General features: G+C 42.4%; 1 protein-coding gene across 1 annotated transcript; it reads right to left on the minus strand.

Annotated features, from left to right (window-relative positions):
• Positions 1 to 402: 402 nt before the first annotated feature.
• Positions 403 to 22,405, minus strand: ly75 (lymphocyte antigen 75). The gene is made up of 35 exons (XM_030771374.1): positions 22,309 to 22,405; positions 20,268 to 20,633; positions 18,362 to 18,535; positions 17,088 to 17,243; positions 15,766 to 15,879; positions 15,180 to 15,323; positions 14,584 to 14,772; positions 14,109 to 14,266; positions 13,451 to 13,558; positions 13,024 to 13,112; positions 12,367 to 12,539; positions 11,685 to 11,884; positions 11,291 to 11,433; positions 11,104 to 11,185; positions 10,495 to 10,566; positions 9,507 to 9,630; positions 8,908 to 8,943; positions 8,491 to 8,660; positions 7,985 to 8,052; positions 7,672 to 7,748; positions 7,445 to 7,581; positions 6,828 to 6,933; positions 6,517 to 6,674; positions 6,143 to 6,272; positions 5,654 to 5,877; positions 5,175 to 5,337; positions 4,676 to 4,837; positions 4,249 to 4,371; positions 3,471 to 3,656; positions 2,875 to 3,098; positions 2,115 to 2,292; positions 1,746 to 1,907; positions 1,360 to 1,476; positions 917 to 1,093; positions 403 to 731 (listed from the first exon to the last, which is right to left on the minus strand). Exons 1-35 carry the CDS (start codon positions 22,403 to 22,405, stop codon positions 559 to 561), a joined length of 5,160 nt encoding a protein of 1,719 aa, XP_030627234.1. The 3' UTR covers positions 403 to 558.
• Positions 22,406 to 22,722: the final 317 nt, after the last annotated feature.

Here is a 22,722-nt window from a genome sequence, read left to right on the forward strand (position 1 = left end):
AGAGTGACAGGAACGAAAAGAGACGAGAGGAAAAACAGCTGTTCATAAATTAAAGACTTAAAATGATTCAAAAAAACCTAGCTCAACATCAGTGCTTGCCTCATGAGCAGAAAAAAAAAAACCCCTGATAGGCCAAAACAAAATATCCAGTGCCTATACTGAGTACCCTAAACAACACATGCACACCAACACTACAGCCCCATTCAATTTCAGTAGTTTTGTTTGGCTTTGAAAGGAACACCAAATAAATGCAATTATGGGGGGAAAAAAACCAAAACATATTTACCTAAAGATACCAACAACACCGCAGTCTATGCCACAAACCTGTCAATACAGTATTTACAGCGCCAGAAATTGCAACCCTACGAAGGTTTCCAAGTAAATGGAATGGACATTTAAAAACAAACAAACAAACAAACAAACCCCCCCCCCCCCCAAAAAACAAAAACCTGCTTCAGTTGCAGGACACGTTTTGGTGTGTTGCTGCATGGCGGTTGTTTATATTTGAAAAGGCACATGAAGGCTATTGTTGTCAGTCAGCTGCATAGAGACAATCTCTCAGTCTGTGGCAGTGATCATGCTAGTCGTGTCCTCGTCGAAATTCCTCTGGTAGCGGATGGTGGAGGAGAAACGAGCTCTGTTCTTCTTGTAAACGATAAAGCCGACCACAGCAATCAGGAGCAAGAGCACAATCAGGAAGAAGACCAGGGCAGCCGGAGAACTTCCTGATCCTGTGGACGGACAATCGTCCAGTCAAACCAGAGCATGAACAGACGGCGCGACTGTGTCATAAGACAGCTATATCCATTTACGGTGGTAAGACAATGAGTTTAGGGAGTGTCAATGATTGCTTTCATTCAAGCCGCGGAAAATCTAGAGGGCTCAGCGGCTAGCACCCTCGCTGAACAGTACTCACGTGCAGGAACTTTGCATACGATGCGACTGCGACTGCTCGTGCAGTTGGTTGCATGCCAGGTTCCTTGCGAAGAGATCATGACTGCACAGCCGTCCCCTGACAGCCCCCCGTCCTCCGACTGCCGCGCAAAATTCGAGAAACTCATGGCGCTGCCGTCCATCCACTTGCCGTTTTTACCTGAGAAGTGAGATGGGGAGACAGGAAGCGGTCAGAGTCATATACAGCGTGTTTGATGAGCACTGAGGCTCAACACACGGAGCGTGTTTTGCTGTTGAAACCCGAATTGAACGGAATTCAGTTCAACCGACTGCACAGACCATTAGAAGGTCCACAACCCTATATTCTTACCGATCTGTAATTGGATATGAAAAAAAAAAAGAAAAAGAGCTTTTCTGTTATAACTTATGCACTGCTGTGAAACGATGCGGAGCGTGCCAGGATACCTTCCATTTTCAATCCAAGCCAGACTCGGCTGGTGATGAGGGGGTTTTCGGCCATGTACTTTGACACAAAGTCGTTCTCCTCTTGACTTTTAATAGTGAGGAGCTGGGATGAGGAATCTGTCCAAAAAAAAAAAAAAAAAAAAAATGAAGACAGGGTGTGTAATCTCACTCTCCACTCTAACACTCTTTCTTCCAAAGAAAAAGGAAAAGTAAAGTTTCTATGCAGATCACCCAAGGAGACCAGTACAAATGAGGACGGCAAGGAAGACATTTCTTCTCTGTCTAGGTTTGGTTGAAAGTGAATCTGGTAATGTAGAGAATGTAGAGGGACATTATAAAAATAAATCATAAATGTGATAACATGGTTGAAGGCAGTGACACGTAACCTAGTCTGGCACACAGCTCCTTGGCATCTTCCATGGTGTACACAGAGTAATTGTAAAAGGTCATATTGAAGGCATAGCAGTGGTCTTCAAACTGAACCCACTCCGAGAGGCCCTCACTCTCCGGGCATTTCATCGAGCTGGAAGATGAAAGTTGACTGTATCCTGAGAGGACAAAAAAAAAAAAAAAAAAAAACCAAACCAACAGTGGTTACAAGGAAGCAAAATGACAACCGAAAATGACCTTTGAATTAACGTTTGTTGTGAGAATAAAAAAAATCTAGAGAGTGTGTGTGTGTGTGTGTGTGTGCGTGTGTGTGTACGTGAATGTGCGTATGTCCTTTAACAGGGGTGTGTGTTTGTGTGCCTCACTCGGGTTGGGGCTGCTGTAGCAGATGGCTCCCTCTAACTGGGTATAGCAGTTGGTTTTCTTCCAGGTTCCAGAGGGCTCAACATACACACAGCTTTCCTCTGTGTCTGTTCCCCAAAAGCCCTCTGGCTTGTACTTTAGCACTGACCCATCCGACCACTCATAGGGCCAGCCACTAGCCTGTGTGCACATTCCACAAAACACACTCCTTATACTACAGAAATTAAATAAACAATGATGATTTTCCAGTCAACGTATGAAACAGCTGGACATGACCTCCAATGCAAAAACAAGTTTGTTTTTCCCTGTTTCTCTGCTTTGTCTAGGATAGCAAAAACTCCACTGTTTCCCCCTAAACCAATTTCAGTACCTGACTAATCTAGAGGAGGGCTGACAATGAGATTTCTAAAATCCGAAATTTTGGAAACCCTTTGATATATTGTGTTACAGGTGCTGTTCAGTGATTTTTTTTTTCTTCTTGGCGCATTCCTAGAGTAACACTCATAACACATCAAGTAATGCTATGCCGAACATGGGGGGGGGGGGATTAAACAATAAGACATGCATTTATTTAACTCATCTGCCGCTCTTTATTTTTCAACTGCTCCACTGATTCTTAATGGTACTGATCATATCAAATCCATCTATCTATCTCACATCGTCCTCTCCACTGACATTAAAAATCCAATAATCTTCCACTCTGTCTCTAACTGCTGCCTCTTAAGCTTCTTATTCATTCATCCATCCATCCTTCTCACATACGTTTTGATTGGACAGTCCAATCCAGAGAGGGAAGCCATCTCGTTTGGCAATCAGGCCAACGTTGCGGTTATCCTTTTTGCCAAGAATGCTCGCAAGATGTCCGCCGTCCTGGCTGCATTTCTCTAGGGCCTGGAACCAGTTCAGCGTCTGAGCAATCACCCGGTATGTCTGGTTAGCAGATGGCTCAACATCGACGGCTTTCTTACGGAACTCATCTTTAGAATCTTAAAAAGACGAACAAAAATCACGCCAGTGAGATAAACGACACTGTGCTTCATTACAGAGGCTGAAAAATTTGAGCTGGCTGTTACAAAAAAAAAAAAAAATTCAATTCAATCCAACTTAATTACCTTAAAAGAATGCTCAAACTTCACTAACGTAATCACCAACATAATTATGTCCTATAGTCCCCCCCCCCCCCCCCCCCCCCCCCCGCGACTCTATATTGACAACATTTTTATGAGTTAAAACCTCTCTGTAAGGGTAGATCTTCATATCCATAGTGAGACATTAAATATAAGTGAGTCAGTAAGGTAAGGGTTGTGGAATTACAGAGGCTTCAGTGTTGTTTCCTTAAAACTACAGAAGCGGCTTACCATTGCTGATCTTGCACACCACTATTGTCTTCTGCATGAATTTTGAGAAAATGAATCTGCTTCTAAATAATTCCCACTTTCCACTCAGAGTGAGTCCAGCCATGAAAGTGTCAGTTACATTTTGTCTGCCGCTAACCCAGTTGGAGTACTGAACATTGGTGCCATCCAACCATTTCAGCTGATTATCTGCCAAAGGTCAAAAGAATCAACAGAACAGTCAGTCAATCAATATGCACTGTGACATTAAACAGGGCAAGGCAGGCAGACACTGAAGAGAGCATATTAGAAAAATGACACTACTATTTAACATCAGCCAAAAACATGAACCTACTTTTGAAACGCTATTATTCTTTTCAGATATTTTACACATGAGGCAATGCTAAATTTATAGTACAGTGCATATAAAAAGGAGCTATCTTCAGGGCATGCATCCACTATTTAAAGCACAGAGAGCAAAGCACTAGAGCATGTATGAATGTGAACACCAGGCTTGCGATAAACAGTTTGTCTGAACAGAATTCATATTACGTTAACCTCTTAATTATTTTATTTTTCACCTGAAATAAACTGAGTGAAAGCGCTAGTTGACATTTGGTCTGTTTGACCAATCACACAAGGCATTTTCTAAACAAATATAGTCTGCCAAAATCAAATATAGTCTGTCCAAAAAAGAATCTGTCTACTCTTTAAACCGAAGCAGTGCAATTCTTCGGAAACAAAAGCCGCAGTGTGAATAAGAGACTGAGAACAGCATGGCCGAGGGCGGGAGAGAGATCACCTTTTGGATCTCTGTACATTCCCAGCCACACAAACTGAGCCAGGTCCTTGAACGGTTGAAGCTGTTGCACTATAAACGCATTCTCCTCTTCATCTCGGATGGTCAAGACTTCTCCCTCGCCAACTACAGAGAAAAACAAAAAAGAAAAAAACAAAAATAAAAACAAAAACAATGAGTGTGCGGTGCATCCGCAAATCTCATAGAAAAAAACCAAACAAAACAAACATGTCCACCAACTATGAAAATCAGCACAGGGGTAAATATGAACTACCGTTTGGGGCTTTTGCATTACTTGAAAAAAAAATCCCTCCTAGATAGAATTAATGAACACCATCTTACTTAAAATGAACTCTCATAGGCCAGGGTACTCTGACCCATAAAATGATCGCGCATATCCAAAATGGCTTACAGAGGTGATTGCACCTACTCAGTTTACTGCACGTTTGGGCCCCGTTTTTCTTCTCTTCTTCACTCCACCGGGAACCTGCCAGCTGGAAGGAATAGCAGTTGTTTTTGAAAGGGATCCAGTTTGGTCCACCACTCTTGTGAGGACATTTTGTAGAAGTCTCAGGGTTTTCTACTGTATCCTCTGCGACAGAGAGACAGAAATGAAGACAAATTGAGAAATGCATAATCTAGACTTCTTGTTGCATCACTTTATTTCAGCTGTGTTGTGTTCCTTAGCCGTGATGCAAGCTATTGCAAGTAACGCATTCATCGCAATTCATTTAAAATGTCTTGTGAAAGTTATAAACGCCAGTTTGAGACATATATGTACACAATGCAATTGCATCCAATGGCATTTATGAAGAATTTGTATTTAAATACGTTTTAACATATGAACTTGAAACGCATATCAAGACATGACTGAGCGGCTGAAGATCCAGAAAAGCAGAGAGCTGATGTCACAGTCAATGTGGTCTCACCATGAGGAACATGACAGACAGCTCCCCCTAGCTCCTCAGCACATTCCATGGCCTTCCAGAAACCGTCAGTGTTGAGATAAACGCAGCTTCCTGTATGATCTTCGTCAGACCAGCGGCTGAACATCGTGTGGCTGTTATCGATCCAACGGTAGTGCTCACCCTCCTGCTCAAACGAAGAAACGCACAAAATGATCTTTGGCAAAGAATAAAGAAAGAAACCGCAAAGCTAAATCATCTCAGTTTAGCTTCAGTGCGTTAGAGTTCCACTCAGTAGATCCATTTCAGTGTTACGAGCATCCTCTCCAAGTCCTCTCAGACTGGAATTTTGACTGTATGCTTCTGTGGGTAAAACAACGAACTCTAAGTTCTAACTCCCAAACTATTTTTAGCCTTTTCATTTTCTACTAGCTGAGATCCCTTTCTTATCTACACTTGCCTTCCTGTGAGTGTGTGAGTGAGATTACAGTACAGAGACTTACATCCTCACTGAAGAGACCAATCCACATTGGAGTGCCCGCCCTGCTGACATTGACGGACAGGACTGCCTGCACCAACGCATTAGCCACGCTGGCCAGGTCCATGCCCTCCTCCCTGCACAACTCCCGAGCCTCCGTCCAGGTGAGGTTCTGTTTCCGAACCAGTTTAAACACGTGGCCGTCGACCTCAAACTGAGCATCTGACACCACTGGGACCTCAGGCTTGTCTGAAGAAAAAAACAAAAACAGAAAAACAAAGGTATATCAAAAAGAGTGTACATATATTTTATTTTATTTTCAGTTATGGCTGTCAAGATCCAAGACAGGAGCAGTTTCTGTTTATGAGTGTTTATAGCTGCAGCCTAAACCAGTTTATGACTGCAGTCTTCACCCGAACAAGATTTCTGAGGATTTCAGCGCCCGTTCATTGACTCATTCGAATAAAACCAGAGAAGGGAGAGTACTCTGTCCAAATTAGTGAGAGACACACACCTGTGTAGTGCTGGCAAATGGAGACAAACTGTCGATCAGAACAAGACGTGTAATCCCAGGTGGCCAGAAGTGAGGAGTGAACGTCATTCAGCATGTACGCACATAGCTCAAAACGCCCCTCCTCAAAAGGCTGTCAGAGGAAAAGACAAGGAGGTGGAGACAGAGACTTCTGGGGTTTAAAGCACCCACTACCCGAATCTGTCTATACACTCTAGCTTCTATTCTCCATTTATCTATGTGTTGGACCAGCTCTCTCAAGACTAAAAAACAGCCAAAAATACTGAGATTTTTCACCTAAATCAAACAGTTTTTAAATTGTGAACATGAGTGTATGGATGAAGGTGTAAATCCTGAGAGAAGGGAGCACCACTTACATTGATGTAAATGTGTCGTATCTGGCCCTGAAGCAAAGGGTTAAAGTTCAGATATTTGACTGGTGAATTATCAACCCACTGTGTCTCATGAGGTTTCAGTTTTAGGCCAATCCAGAGGTTTGACTGTTGCTGTCCTGAGAGCAGGGTGGTGATGAAGTCTGGTTGAAGGTAAAGAAGGAGTAAGTTGGATATTCATAAAGGGATCATGAAATTAAGAACGACAACAGAGATAGGATCACAGCATGCAACAGCGCTGAGTGACTGAGTGAGACAGTGAAACTAGGAAACAGGTCATTTTAATGTCGTCTCACCCTGTTCGACCTGATCGGCAATCGTCACCATGGAGCCCCTGTGTGTGTAGCAAAACTCACTGGCCTGCTGAAATGTCAAATTTCTTGGAGGAAACACCGTGTAGCACTACAAAGAAACAAACAAACTGCACTGTAAATTTAAACGCTCAGACGGCCTATTATCAAACCATGACTCGTCATAGTCAGTCACCATTCAAACATCACGCTCTTTGTTTATATTTCCAGTGTGTTATGACTTAAGCTATCTTTCACTGTGAATTATCATTTAAACATCAAGCACATGTGTGGTTAGTGATGTTGCTAAAATGTGGGTGAAATGTTAGTATTTCCTGAAAATGTGTTAAAGACCCCTCCCTGACCGACTACCGTGAAAAACGAAACCAAAAAAAAAAAAACCCCACAGCAAAACAAATGGCCGAGCATGCAGTGCACCCTCTAATCTTGTAGGGAAAAAAATTTCACCCATTTAAGTCTTCATTTAAGAAGTAAACCTAAAACAAACAAAGAAACAAACAAAAAACGTGCTGATTGAATAAAGCTGAAGTGGTGGCGCATGTGCTACAGGGTGTGTGTGTGTGTGTGTGTGTGTGTGTGTGTGTGTGTTGCACACCGCCGACCTTGTCTCTGAAGCTCATGGTCGAATTCTCACAAGGCTTGCGCGGTGCATGTGGCTCCGGAGGATGTTTTTCTGCAGATGTGACGTTCAGTGTCTCACATATGAACGGCAGGCGAGTGTTGCAAGGTATGTTGTACTCTGTCACAGGGAAATATTTCAGTATGAGGGTGAGTGAGAATTAGAGGGGCTTATGAATGCTTCTATATAACTGGGCTTGTCTTATTGTACCTGGATAGATGGAATCAGGACCGATGGAGGTGCACTTGCCCAGGAACCTGGCATTAAAGTGGTGTGCATGACTGAGTCTATAGGACAGAGAAATTATACTAATCTTGGAAACAAATTCTACGCAGTATCAAAAACTCTTTGATACTGAACTGCGATACAAAATCAACAACAAAAACTTGCCACGTCTAGATTCATATGCTAAATTTCCTCTGTATTAAACATGCTACAGTGGTACAATGCTTTAAGCATTATAAGAGGCGCACTGACACCAAATCCATTTTACAGTGCTTGGTGTTGTTGTGATATTACTCACATCCAGGGGAGGACAGAGTCAGGCTCATCTAGATCAGCCCACCAGTACGTCGGTTGACTTCCTGCATGCTAAAACAAATCGATACCCGAAAAATGGTCGATGAGAAATCACTGTGGTAGCCTCATTGCCACCACATGTATTGATTCCATGGAAACGCTCGATTTAAAGTTATACACACTGCCCTCATGACAACTAGACAACCATGTATTTACACTTGAATCAAAACACCGTTGTCATTTGTAACTCCTGTTTACCAATTAAGATATAATACAAAATAGTTACCAAATATAAAATGGGAGTACAGTGTTTACTACATAGAATTTACAAAAGAGAGAGACTGTACTACAGGTAAACATGTGGTCCTAACCACTCTGAGCACACACTGGATAGGAAGTTACATATGTAAGGACACTGTGCTAATAAGGAGGGACACAAGAGAAGGCTGGTAAAAAATTCCTTCGTTTGAAGACTTTTTGGGAAACATGGTGTCTGGTATGTTGTTATACCTGTGCGAGGAAGTCGTGAAGGTGTCTGATAGCGAGTAAGTTCTGCGGTGAGGCCAGTCTGCTCTGGTTGCTGGAACAGTATTCCTCTGCCTCATGATAATATAACTTTGGCTCCGATACAAACCAAAATTCCTGACCGTCGATAAAACGGGACGTGTAGTGGTATCCACCTGTCACACAAACACACACACACACAAAAACCCACTGTGAAGCACCACTCAGATGAGGCCATCACTGGAGAGAAACCTTCGACCTATATACGCAGGTGTATATCTACACTTCGAGCAGTTCTCCTGTGAAGAATTGCTCTTGGACCAATAAAAATTGACCCGTGATATGGATTATAATACAAACTGTACCAGTATGACTGGCTTTACAGTTGCAAATAAGGAAGCAGAAAATGATCATAGATTTTACCTGGGTTATACCACTCAGGAATCTTGGGATCTTGGCCTGGCGACAACAAATAACAGAACAACAGGAAGCGCTTATTCAACACAGCTTTCATAATCAGTTTGTTCCTCTAGAAACTGTCTGGTTTAGTAAGAACCTGGGGCTATGGGCCTCTGGTTCATTATTCTAACCACAGAAATGTACTCCATAACTGTCAGGGCAGAAACAGGTTAATTCATGCAAATGTTCAGTTAATGTCTAAGGAAGATTTGCACAGAGACCTTGCATTGACACATCAAAACAACAAAAAAACCCCCAACTATATAAGCTTTTTAAATAAAAGGCACCTGAACTAGCTTTGTAAAACGATTAAAAGAAATCAACCAGTCACAATATTGACCGTACCGAAGGTTATATTTCAAGAAGCAAAAGACAAATACTTGACAGCTGCTTGTGTCTGAATCCATAAACGGACAAACATCAAAAGTTAAAGAATGAGTTATTTCAAACAAGACAGTGCTATATGCCAATGTTAGTTCTAACAGCTCAGAAAAAGAACTAGAGAAAAATCCAGAACAACAAAGAGGCCTGACAACCGTGTAATGGTCCTGTGGTGTTTTTACCTCTGGGAATCTGACACACCCACTCCATTTGAGCATCACAGTGAAAAGTGCTGGCGTAGAATGGCCGCGGGGGGATGTCATGGAGCAGGAAGAAAAACAGACGTCTGAACGTGCCTTTCAAGGACTGTTTATGGAAAACAGAGAAAAAAAAACAACAACAACAAAAAAAAAAAAAAATCAAGGTTATTTTTCTATTTCAATAGGGACCCCCCCCCCCCCGTGGAGCAGATAACAAAATGTTTTCCAGTATGTGTATTTTTATTTTCAGTCCCGTTTTTTTTAAGAGATATTTTTATATTCGCCATCAAATTCCAGCTTTCAAAGAAACTTACTAAGAACCCTCTCTCGCTCTGTGTGTGTGTGTGTGTGTGTGTGTGTGTGTGTGTGTGTGTGACTCTCTCTCTCACACACACTTACTTACACACACACACACACACACACACACACACACCTTTCTTACGGAAAAGGGTGGGATAAACAGTAAGCACTGCCAGAGAAAGGAAGTCACAGAGGGGACTGATCATAAGGAATTCATGGACGTATTTGGGGGCGACTTTTCTTGTTCTTCCGCCACTTGGAAAGCTCTTTTCTCTCCATCATGACATGAACAAAGAACCCACCCCACAGAAGAAAACACCTCCTGACCACCCATTTCTAGCCAACAGCTATAACCCTGAGCTCTGAACTGAGAGACTAATCATGGAATATCAATAATGATCTGTTGATGGTCGACGGGGGGTGAGAAATTGATTCTTCTTCATCACTACTGCTGTGTGCTAAAAACAACTATAATCTACACTGCTGACACAAAATGTACTGTTTTTTGTTCCCTTCTCACATTTACAGAGTGACTTACACTTGTGACATGTAGTATCAGAATGTCACTGTTACATTATCATTCAAAAAGGTAACCCAACTGACAACTTCTCCTTTTTTGCAAACTTTAAATACAAGTATATTTAGGAGTCGAGATGCATTTTTTGCTCACCTTGAAGGCGGCACAGTCTCGGTCATACTCATCATCCTCGTGGAACTCCTGAGGGAAAACCGCCATGGAAACCTGTTACCAAGCAACAGCGGCAGAGTATTATAACAGTTTAAAAGTATTCAGTCATACGAAGATTTTCTAATGTAACTGTCAAGCTCTTTTTTGCACTTAAGTAACAAGAGCAAAGAGTAAGTGAGGTAATAAACTGTTTTGTGGTGTTCGAGTCATTTTCAAATAGAATATTCAAACACAGTAAATTATAATACAGTAAAGACAGTGTAGAAAGTAAAGACTGTAAACTGCGTTGTTCACAATCTAGAAAATCTATTCTGGCAAAAAGAACACTTTTAAAAACTAGATCTTATGTAAACGTACAAGTGCTAAAAAGACTAAAATACTTGAACGTCGTGCACTGGAGTATTCTGACTGGAGGTATCATTTTATAATAGCAATGGTTACGATTCAATTTGTGTTCATCTCAATCTTTTAAAAGTCACAAACTTGATAACAATAAAGAGCAGTTAACAACTACAATCAGTTGTACTTGGATGACAGAATTAAGCCAATTTTGAAACTAATACAGGCTTAGAAAAAAAAAAGAACACCCACGGGTCGGCCATCACTCCATTCCCAGGCGTTTTCAGTGTTTGGATTTCTCCGATTCAGGCCCACCCAGAAATAACGGTCAGTGCTACAACACAAAAACAGGGAGGGAAAGTTATGTGTGTGTGTGTGTGTCTGTGTGTGTGTGTGCATGCGTGCATGCATGTGTGTCTGTGTGTATTTGGGAAGGTACCTAACAGATTCTCTCATGACACTGTGCAAGGCTTTCATCTCCTCTACATTTGTGAAGCTGGGTAAATGAGCCCCCAAAGCTTCACAGAACCTTTCCGCCTCTTCCCACGATCGTTTCCTGCTCACTCTCTCCTCATGAAATACCTACACACACACACACAAACACACACACACACAAACACACACACACACACACAAACACACATGCACACATACACATGCACACACACACGCACACACACACACACACACAAACATACACAAACACACCAAACACACCAAACACAAACAAACACATAGTAAAAAAAAAACTCACTAAATACCATCAAGAATTGTTCAGAAACTGCCTTCCGATACAAACCCACACCCACATAACGAGGAGCACAGACTCAAACCTTGTAGCAGTAACTGTTGCCTTCTACGGAAACCCAGCCCTGGGGACAGGGTATTGTTGAGTTGGGTTCTGGAGCAACCAGCTCTTTTCCTTCAACGGGCACCTTACAGATGGTACCAGCTTTAAACAATGTGCAGTTCTTCACTTCCCACTGCCCCAGAGGCATCTCAGTGGACAAAACAGCACAGCCCCCATACCTAGCTAAAACACACAAACACATACATGCACATGCCCATGCATACACACATGCACACATGCGCACGCACAGAAGCACGCGCGCACGCACACACACACACACACACACACACACACACACACGCATGCATACACACAAACACAAACAGAGAGAGAGAGAGAGAGAGAGAGAGAGAGAGAATATTGGAATGATATAATATTTAGTCTGCTCTTGAAAACTGGATTGATTACATATTTTGACATTCACCTAAACATAATTCAGCAACCCCCCCTCCCCCCACCCCCCACACACACACCCTACACACACACAAAAGTACATGCTCGCATTTGTGAAATATTTGCAGTGTGGGAAGTTGAGATCATATCTCTGGGCCGAATCTGAGGCGTGTGCACAGTCTGAGTGCAAAAAGAAAACATTTTTCAAATCTATTTTAGCTATTCTGAGAGGTTTCAGGTCAGACTAAGCTCTAAACAGTGAGGTGATGTACCTGGTTCTAGATATCTCCAGTTGGTGTAGGTGACTCTATCCCCTGGCCCATCCTTACTGAACCACTGGTACTCCCCAGTGCCTTTAATGTCCTGCAGCCCTGTCCAGAAATACTGAGGCTGGCTGCCAAATGTGTACTGCTTCAGAAGACTGTTAATAAACAACTGCTCAAACCTGGCGGGAGACACAGAGAGCAGACAGAGAGAAAAAGAGAGAGAGAGAGAGAGAGAGAGCGAGAGAGAGACTTTAAATGAACATTCATTCATTCATTCATTCTCTAAGCCACTCATCCTAATTAGGGGCACAGGTGATGCTGGAGACTATCCAAGTGCTCACTGGGCAAAACTCCGAAACACCCTTGACAGGTTGCCAGCCCATCGTAGGACTAAAGAAACAGTCAGAGAGATCAATTCTTGTGTTTAAAAGGGCCTGATGATTCATAAAGCTAAATCTCTGAATATCTGACTGACATTTTCTCCAGGAACTTAACTGGAAAGTTCGTTGCTTGTATGATACTGTATACAGTATGAATTAATAGACAATGTACAGCAAATTATATGATTCCCTGTTACGTTTGTGGCTCTAAGCCTATGATGGATTAGTCAGGGAATGTCAGTAACGGTTAGTGGAACAGATGACAATGAATCATTTGTTTCACCTGTTTGTTATCGTGAGCTCACAACTCCCCTTGAAGTCAACCTGAGTAGTGTTCACTTTATAACAGGCTTTCCCATGCCTCCACCACCCCTGAGGAAAGAAAAAGACCAAGAGGAAACAAATGAAAAAGGGAGAGAGAGAGCGAACAGAGGTAATGACAGAGGCCCTGTCGATGCAAAAAAAAAAAACCTTCAAAAAAAAAAAATCTTTGAGTAAAACCTCATGTTCTAATGAAGTTAGAAATTCTGGGCGTTTGCTGGACAGCGAAACTAAAAACGGTTCTCTGTGTAATTTTTAAGACATGTTTTTTTTCATGTGGATGTTTTCTTAGGTTCCTGTGGGTTCCCAAAACAAAAAACAGTTCTCAGTGTTTCTTCTGTTCTGTTCTGTGTGTCCAGTATGGAACAGGAAGAGGAACAATGACTCACCTGACCAGGAGGGCACTTTTTGTCCACCTGACCTTCCTTTACCTTTCCTTCCTTCTTACAAAGGAAAACACGCACGGTCTTACAGTTGGACACCTGCCACATTTGATGCTGCACATGAAAGAGGCAGGGCGGGGTGGGGCGGTCGAGGACAGGCAAAATACAAAAGATGAGATTCAAACCTTAACAACTTTCATATGACATAAAAGTTTTACAATGGATTCATATACACAGACTCCATATGCTGACACTCTCGTATAAGAGTTACTTGGCCATAAAGACCAGAGGAAAAACCGGGATGCTCTTTCTCTTTTAACGCTCTCAGCATAACAGCCTGTATCCGGTACTCCTTTTGGAGCTCCTGTCCCTGTACAATGGACTTTCTTTCCATTGTACAGGGAATGGAAAGTTTCTTCAGCAAGAAATGTTCAGTAAACTGAAGGAGCTCTAGCTCTCTCAAGTTCCACAAATAGGTAAACAGACACACACACACACACACATATATATATATGTGTGTATGTACATATATATAGTATACATACACACACACACACACACACACACACACACACACACACACAGTATGCGCATGTGTGTATACTTATCGTATATATTACAATCAAACCTGATGTCTACAAGCATGCACATGCCAATTTCATACCTCTCTGGACATAAACACACAGTTAGAGGTGTTTGGAGGCTGCACTGGAGGTTGGAACCGATCCCAGTTTGTGAAGGAGACAGGAGAGTTGTCCAACCAGTGAAAGGTAGCAGAGCTTCCATTACTCACTAGTCCTATCCACATTTCAGACCGGGCATCTGTAGGAGAAACACACAATAACAGTCACAAACCGACACGAGTTCACAGCTTCTTAAAGCCCTCAATAAAAACCACATAAACTTCTCTGGGTTTCCTAATGTTGCAAATATTACGTTCTACAAAGTCACATATCTGAGAGTACTCTCTTCAGCATTTTACAAAACCTCAAAACTCTAATAAAAATAGATGCGTTGATTTGCGTCTCAAGGGATGCAAAAGAAGTTTGTAAACCTGTTCAAAAGATTCCTTTCTCACAACCCCTGACCTTTGAGCTGCACCCCCCCCCCACCCCGGCTGTGTTTTTGTGGTAAAGTACCTGGGGGTAAGAATTTGGTGAGTAATTCTACATCCTCCAGACTATGGATGCTTGCCAGGTTAGCATCGTTCTTCCTGCACTCCTGCTGGGCTGCCGCTTGGAAGGCTGATGAATTAATGTACTTTAAACAGTAGCCCAGCCCCGCGATCCAGCCTTCGTCACACTCTGTTTCATTATACCCCACTCTGCCTACAGAGAGAGAGACAGACAGACAGACAGAAAGACAGACAGACAGACAGACAGAGAGGGACAGAGACGGACAGACAGACAGAGAGAGAGAGAAAGAGAGAAAGAGAGAGAGAGATAGAGAGAGAGAGGGAGAGAGAGAGAGAGACAGACAGACAGACAGACAGACAGATAGACAGAGAAACAGACAGAGAGATGGGTGTAGGTGAAAGAGACAAGGAGAGACAGGGAGTCCAAAAGAAAGACAAAAAAAAATCATGTTCTATTCTTTGCGTATGTCTTTTACATGGCCTTTTATAGTGCATGTATATCTATCCTTTACCTCATGAGCCTGTGCTTTCCCCCCCCATCCGTTCTCAGGCCTCAGTGCAATTACTCCAGTATTACAATACAATGTAAGTGTCTCTTACCTGTGGATTCTGTCTGTGTGCCATTTTCTTTTTTCTCACAGATGTATGGTAGTCTGCTATCACACGCTTGGCTTTCGAAATGAAACCGAGAGTTCAACACCCCACAGTCTGAATCCGACAACAGATAAGATCTAACTGGCACATCTAAAAAAAAACAAAAAAAAATACGATTTTTAGTACAAACACACAGGAATCAGCGGAAAAAAACCCCCCAGACATACGAAGTTCCAAGTGTCGTTAATCTAAGCCCACACAAGCATCGTTACTCTAAACCCACACAAGGCATAACTCTGGTTTGATTTATCAGTGATTGGGTGCTACCACTGAAACTCCTTTCCCACTGTTAGACACTTTGCATGAAACGATAAAAGACGGCATTCAAGCCGAAGACTTGTTTTTCAACCTCGGCAACAGTGTCTACAAACGCGCCCATAGAGAAGGACAGACACCAACGACCTCGCTGACAATGGTGTCATTGTCGGGGTGGCACTGCAGCGGCCTTGCACTGAGATAAAAACCCAAGGCTGTGGCGTCCCGGGCCTTGGAGAACTTGCAATAGCAATGAAGAGGAACACAAAGCAGTTACCTAAGTCCCAGGGGATGTAGGAAAGAGCCGACCCATCTGCCCACTGCCATCCTTGCTCCCAGTCCAGGTGATTTAATCCGATCCAAAGCTTTTCCGGCAGCTCCTCCTTTGAAACTTCCGAGGTTGAGAGCGGGAACAACGGGGATGAAGGAATAAATGAGTAAAACATGGATAAAGCAAAACCTCTCAGACGGTGATACTACACCGACTATTCTGTGCTAGAGCCTAAGATAACACGTGGGAGTGCGTGTTCTGGATCTGTGTCAAGCGCTGATAACAGTGCCGCTGGAACAGAGACTGAGAGTCGGTAAATCAAATGAGGGGCTGGTGTTTAACCACTAGAGTCTAGTATACAGTCATTAGAAGCCATTAGAGAAATGCCATTATGGGAGTGCTCAGAGATATGGCTCAATTCGAGCGCTAACTCAGTTATGTGCTTTAGACAGCGCATAGCGCATTTCTGACATTAATACCAACCCGGAGAGAACAAAAAGTTCAGCGGCTATAATTCTGCTCAGTGCCGCTGTCAAAGTAATGACTGAGAGCATATCAGCTGCACTGAACCCTGAGTCTCTAACGCTGCACTCAAGACCCAAGTCATGAAAGAATAGCAAATGTGTTGCACCGAGGTTGATTGGTTGCTGCTCAAACCACCACGGAAACCGCACAGCTCTCTGAGATACAACATACAGAGTTCAAAGTACAGAACAATGTTCTAAGCCACAAAGCGACTTTAGCCTGAAACGAAACAAACTCGGCAGCGATCAGAGAAAAATGGTCACGTGCTACGAGAGCCATATGAAACAAGAGCAGTCAAATCACACTTGCTTGAAATGAAGTCCAACAAAAAAAAAAAAAAAAAAAAAAAATTGGGCCTACATTGCATTCAACAGGGTTTGAATATATTAGATCAGAGCTATTCTTAATATCTATGGCAACACAGTCCGCTTTTTCACACTGATCTCTGTTCTTTCAGTTTTGTAAATAGATTTGAATGGATTTCTAAACTTAGCCCCCAAAGAGCTGGAGCTAGTCTACACACAAACACACACATCAGTGAGAGCAGATCAGGTCAGGCTGGAACTGAGCGTGCTACACTTGTGAACTGAGATGGCGACAGATACGGTGTGTTCACAGTTAGCGCTATTACTGTTATGTTGTACCGGCACAGGTACGGCCGCTTTGGCACGGCGTAATCTGTCTTAAGCGCTGACCTTAAATGACTCTACGCAGTATGAGCATGTGTGTAGAGAACAGATGGAGGTATTTGATAGCAGTAGTTTGTTTTTTTTACTGTATGTATGGTTAAGAGAAGCTCTCACAGCTGCTGAGCTCTGCTGCACTGGACACGCTGAGCAGGTCTCCTCCCTGACTACGGCAGGAATCCCGCGCCTCATGCCACTTGGCCATCGCTTTGGAAACCAACTGGTAACAGCGTCCATTCAGGGGGCCTTTCCACAGGTCACCACACCCATCAACTGGCAACAAAATACATGAGTAAGAAACGTGTCAGAGAGAGAGAGAGGGAGAGAGAGAGAGAGTAAGAGAAAGAGGAAGAGGGAGGAAAGAGAGGGAGAGGGAGAGAGAGAGAGAGAGTAAGAGAAAGAGGAAGAGGGAGGAAAGAGAGGGAGAGGGAGAGAGAGAGAGAGAGTAAGAGAAAGAGGAAGAGAGGGAAAGAGAGGGAGAGAGAGAGAGTAAGAGAAAGAGGAAGAGGGAGGAAAGAGAGGGAGAGGGAGAGAGAGAGAGAGCAAGAGAAAGAGGAAGAGGGAGGAAAGAGAGGGAGAGGGAGAGAGAGAGAGAGAGAGAGAGAGTAAGAGAAAGAGGAAGAGAGAGGAAAGAGAGAGGGAGGAATAAGAAAAAGAACGTGAGACTACCGTGTTTACAGATCAGCTACAAAGTACACATTCTTTAATGGCATTAAAATAATTTCACAAAATTCCATGTTGATTTTAACAAGGCAAATCAGTTCCCCCTACAAGCTTTGTCTTGGCTTTGTTGTTTCTGGCTTCACAGTTTGGTTTTTTTTTTTTTCCTGCTCTGAAGCATTAGCAAAAACAACAGTCTATTTCATGCTGTCTCAGACAGAGGAGAAATAAAACGGAAGAAAAGCCAAAAAAACAAAACAAAAGAAAGTTCACAGCTCAAACACACCAGTAACAGTGCAGTAAATAGCTGATATTACTTGACTCATTTGACTCAGTATGCTAACAAAACAAAAGAATGAAAGCTAATGGCAGTTGATATGACAGTGACTCTGCCCTGTGACAGAAGCCTTGATTAACCTTGCCCTGCAATGCCCATAACTGTTGTCCAAATGGTTTAAACAGGAGGGTAACATATAAAGTGTACTTGCTAAGACTATTACACTGTATATGTGGAATACCTCAGATAAAATACAAGCATAATGTCAATCTATATAGCATTAACGACAACTTAAAAAAATGTAGAAATGAATTTCATATCTGGACCTGACCATTCTGGTGAGCTCACATGCCCTAGAGCTGCAGTATGTCTGTTCATTTGTAAGACATTCTGACAAATCTTTTTAAAAGTACAAATAAAAACAAATATTTGAGAGAAAGACTGCGACACTTGCCATATTTAAGACAGGTTCCCCATTTCTGGTCCTTGTCAAAGTTGGATGTGGTAGAGCACCAGCCCAGAGACGGGGTGCTGCTGCTAGGGAGACAGTCATGATGCCAGCTTCCATTATAGAGGAAAGGAAATTCACAGGGTGCCCCATTGGAGTTCCCATCCGTAGTGTGTATAACTTTGGAGAACAGAAGGCATAAAACAAAATTAGCACCTGTGTGTGCATTTATGTACGCGCATGTGTGCGCGCGTGCGTGTGTGCGTGCGTGGTAAAATGTATTAAACGTATAAGAATTTCGTGTGAAGAGGAAACTGATTCCTCAAAATAATTTTTCTAGAAAATTATGAAAAATGTTTTGTTTAGTATTCTCACTAAACTTCTCATGACTATGAAAGACAGTGAGTGACAAACACAGACAGAGAGGATGGAGAGAAAGGGGAAGAAATTTATTTGATGTGGATGTATAAAAAAAATGAGGCCAGCCAGGGAACAAAAAAACTATAGAGAGGGTGAGATGTATATAGAAATAGTTCTGATACAGACCTCCCTGAGTACAGCCATGTCATAAATTTATCCTCAGAACAAACTGAACAGATGAAAAACGGACTATCGGTCAACTTTTAGACATGTCCCTAAAACCAGCGCTCCAATAAACACACAAAAGAACAAACACAAAGAAAATGTTGGCTTGACGCCCCCTCACATCCTTGTCTGTGACTACAATACCAACTTTTCAACTTCCTTTTCAATTTCCAACGTTTAGTACGAACCCTCTCAATTCTTTTCGATTCTCATTGTTTTAATTCACCCCATGCAATGACAAACTCATCAAAGCAAACTTGACGTGGAACATCTTAAACCCTCCAGAAGCTTCTTGAACCTTCTTTCTTTCAGCCTTCCTGTGTAAAAGTGGTACTAGATATCCTGCTCCATGGTACTATAAGCTGTTGTAATACAAAAGACACATTGACAATCTCAGCAGAATGCTATCAGAAGACACTGTTAACTTTCTCATCACCAGGCTACCAGTGGAAGCAATAATAATGATGGGAAGTATATTCAAAACTGTTCAAACTTCCTGTGTTTGAAATGTACAAGTATGCTAAGGGTGCAATGATTGATACATATTAACAGAAGTAAAACCAAAAGTAAACTGTGATACAGTGATCCATGGGGTAATCTATGCTCTCACTTATGCTCTCTGTAAACAGGACAAACGGGTCAGTCCAGCCCTGACGCAAATGGTTGGCAGGAGTTCCCCCTTCAATCCCAGAAGGCTTTGGTTTCTCCCTATAAACCAGCAGAACCACGGTCATAAAGTCAAACATCCGGAGGCTAATGGCCGCCCGTACAATCTAAGTGTTGCAACTTGTGTTGCGGTTGTAACACAGAAAATCAACTTGCATATATCTGTTCAGTCTTGAGCCTTGGTGTTTCACGTGCAGTCAATGAACAATCTCAGAACTGAAAGGAAATTGCACTGCAAAGCATACATGTGTGTGTGTGTGTGTGTGAGACAGAGTGGGCCTCAGAGCATGGCTTTTTGTGTGTGTGTGTGTGTGTGTCCTGGTTTCATCTATATCATGTGACACTCTGTTGAAATATGTGTTGATCATAGCTGTCATTCAGGTCACTCTGTCTTTGTTTTGGATTGGTCGTAAAATAAGCCTAATGATCTGGCCTTTCGAAAGATAACATACACCCTGTGAATGTTAAAGCTGCTTTAGTTTATAGCCTCTGTAATCAGGTGTCCGTTGTTCCGATGCTGACTTATTCTCTGATGAACAGTTTGCTACCTACTGTGTGTGAACACGTAAATGATCGAATGTGTAGTCAGTAACTAGGAAAGAATGAGAGATGAGATAGACAGAAGAGAAGGCGACAGTAAGCGTACACTCAGGTCTCTTACCGCGGTATGGCTGTTGACAGATATTTTCCGATGTGCCTCCTCTCTTCCAAATGTCTGATGATTCCCGTTTGACAGTTACAGTGTTTCCAGAAAAGGTGAGCATCATCTGATACATGGTGTAGATGCTACCTTCAGAACAGCGCCACGAGAGCAAGGCGTCTGAGTCACAGTTAAACAGCGCCAGTGTTTTAGAAGTGACGTTCATGCCCAGGCACTGAGAGGAACCCATGTGGAAGAGCCGGTGAGTTGATCCCCACTTCCACTGGGTGGCCGGTGAGCTGGAACAGTTCTGCAGGTGGATAGAACCGTCCTCCACTCGAATACACTTCCCTGAAGCCTCATGCTGGATTGTGAACATGTCATTTCCTGTGAAATGTACATAAAGTAAACAACAATGCTTTTCTCGATAATGTGTGCATTTACGGCAGTCTGTGTGATGTGATAACTGGTCTGCATGTGTGTGTCCATGTGTGTGTGTGTCCATGTGTGTGTGTGTGTGTGTGTGTGCACGTGTGTACACATCAAGTGTGATGATATCTTAGTTTACTCTTAGTTTATTTATTCTCCACAATGCCCTGTACTGTTTTTACCCCAATACATGACAACATATTTTGTACCTAGCAACAAAGTTTTTGAGCAATACAACTAAGGAGATTACATCACAACCACAAACACATAAGGAAGAGCACTAAGAACTGAGATCCTCTTTTTATGTGTTTTACAAGATTCTCACAATTCACAAATACTCAGCCATTACAGGGAAGCTGTGGAAAACTATCTGCCACATCAAATCAAATAAAAAAGTAATAGAAGGCCCTCAATAAGTGAGACTTTTTCTAAGGACAAAAATGCAAGGAAATCTTTTGGTGCATTACTAAGTCCATTGAAGTCCTCTATAATTACAGCAAAAAAAAAATGAATAATGCACTAGACAGCTTAAAGACAATAAAAGACAAAACTGGAAGTGAGAAGTGATTTTCACTGAGACTGTTTCTTTTGGACAGTTCTATGCACGCGCTCACTCATTTGTTCATTGTGAAGTGATAGATGACTCATGTGTTTTTTTCTCTGCTTCTCAAGCCATCACTGTCCGCTTTGCACCATTTTACTCCCAAACTTGCATGTTAAGCCTTTAACTTCAAACTAAACCATAGTATTCTTCTCTGTAAACGTCTTGCCTGTGCTTGACAGCTGCTCACTTACGCTTGATATTTATAGTGAAATGATTCAGAGATGCTTCTCTGTTTTATCTTGTTACGTGAACCAATGTACATACATCACGGTCGAGGGGATTTTGAATACAGTGTATACTGGTTATTGATTCTGTTCCCTCAAGACTTTCGTGCTATCACTCCGACCACCGTTGCTCACGAAACCATGGACTCCTGCCAAAAGGTGCCCCCACAACCACCCAGGCTTTAAAATTCCCAGATCTTTTCCTCTGGTCTTGGTAGTCAAAACAGTTGGCGACCCGACCTGACCTAACACGATATGACCCCGATCACGATGCGACATTATTCGCTTAACTCAGGAGCCAAATATTAGGAACAATCTGCTTTCAAAATACTTTTTGTGTCTTCCCATGAAATACTCTTCCCATGAAGTGTTTCTTTTATTTTGGCAGTCTGTATGTGCCGGTAACAATACTATTTAATGGCCGTACCGGGGTGGCTCCTCAAGCAATCAACATATCGTTGTGTCATGAACGAAGCAGGTCAGCGGATTTAGGTCAAGTTACATATTTATACGATTCGTAGACCGCATGATATTCTGTATGGCATTTTGAATGCCTCTTATAAACAACAAAGTCATTTCCCTAGTTTTAGGTAATTCATCTCGATCACACTACACTGCAGTGACGTCTTTTTCTCTAAACGAAAGTGCGAGTATATTACAACTATCTTAAACGAACTTTTTCTTGGAGTAACAGGTAAACTGCACAGTTTACCGGCGTCGTCAGTCCGAGAATACAGTCAGCGGCATATATTAGTTTGATAGTCAGCTGATGGAATTCTTTAGAGATAGCATGGATAGCACTTACCCACGTTTACAACAGATGCGCAATTCCCCTTATAAACAGTCAACTCTCCAACGATAAATACTAAAGTGGAAACTATCGCGCGCACTTTCCAATCCATGTTTATTGAATCAAGCGCTTTTTCATCAGGTTCATGCGTATCTCGAAACTAATAAAGCATTTAATCACTTTTTTCTGTGTTGGATATTCCGCCACACTTCGACGTTGACATGCAAAATGCCCCTCCTAATGACTTTATGCTCTAGAAACATTTTCTGTTTCTGTTGCCGTCCTCCTTAACGCAGCCTTGTGATTTGTCAACAATCATGTACGTAACCTCTCAAAAGGCCACGCCTAAAACTAGGAATACGTCTTGATAGCACGCTGGAAAGTGTGGTGCTTGTTGCAATTTTCAGAGGTAGTGCCAAGCCCCGACTG

This window comes from Chanos chanos, chromosome 4 (assembly GCF_902362185.1).
Source record: "Chanos chanos chromosome 4, fChaCha1.1, whole genome shotgun sequence".
Lineage (NCBI taxonomy): Eukaryota > Metazoa > Chordata > Actinopteri > Gonorynchiformes > Chanidae > Chanos > Chanos chanos.

What these genes read in the sequence shown, in the direction of transcription:
- ly75 (XM_030771374.1), bottom strand. Translation starts at nt 22,405, where the DNA reads ATGGATTGGAAAGTGCGCGCGATAGTTTCCACTTTAGTATTTATCGTT. An exon ending in CTGTCAACAGCCATACCGCG is followed by an intron (nt 18,536 to 20,267) that starts GTAAGAGACCTG and finishes TGTTCTCCAAAG; the next exon opens with TTATACACACTACGGATGGG. An exon ending in TCCTGATTCCATCTATCCAG is followed by an intron (nt 7,582 to 7,671) that starts GTACAATAAGAC and finishes TCCCTGTGACAG; the next exon opens with AGTACAACATACCTTGCAAC.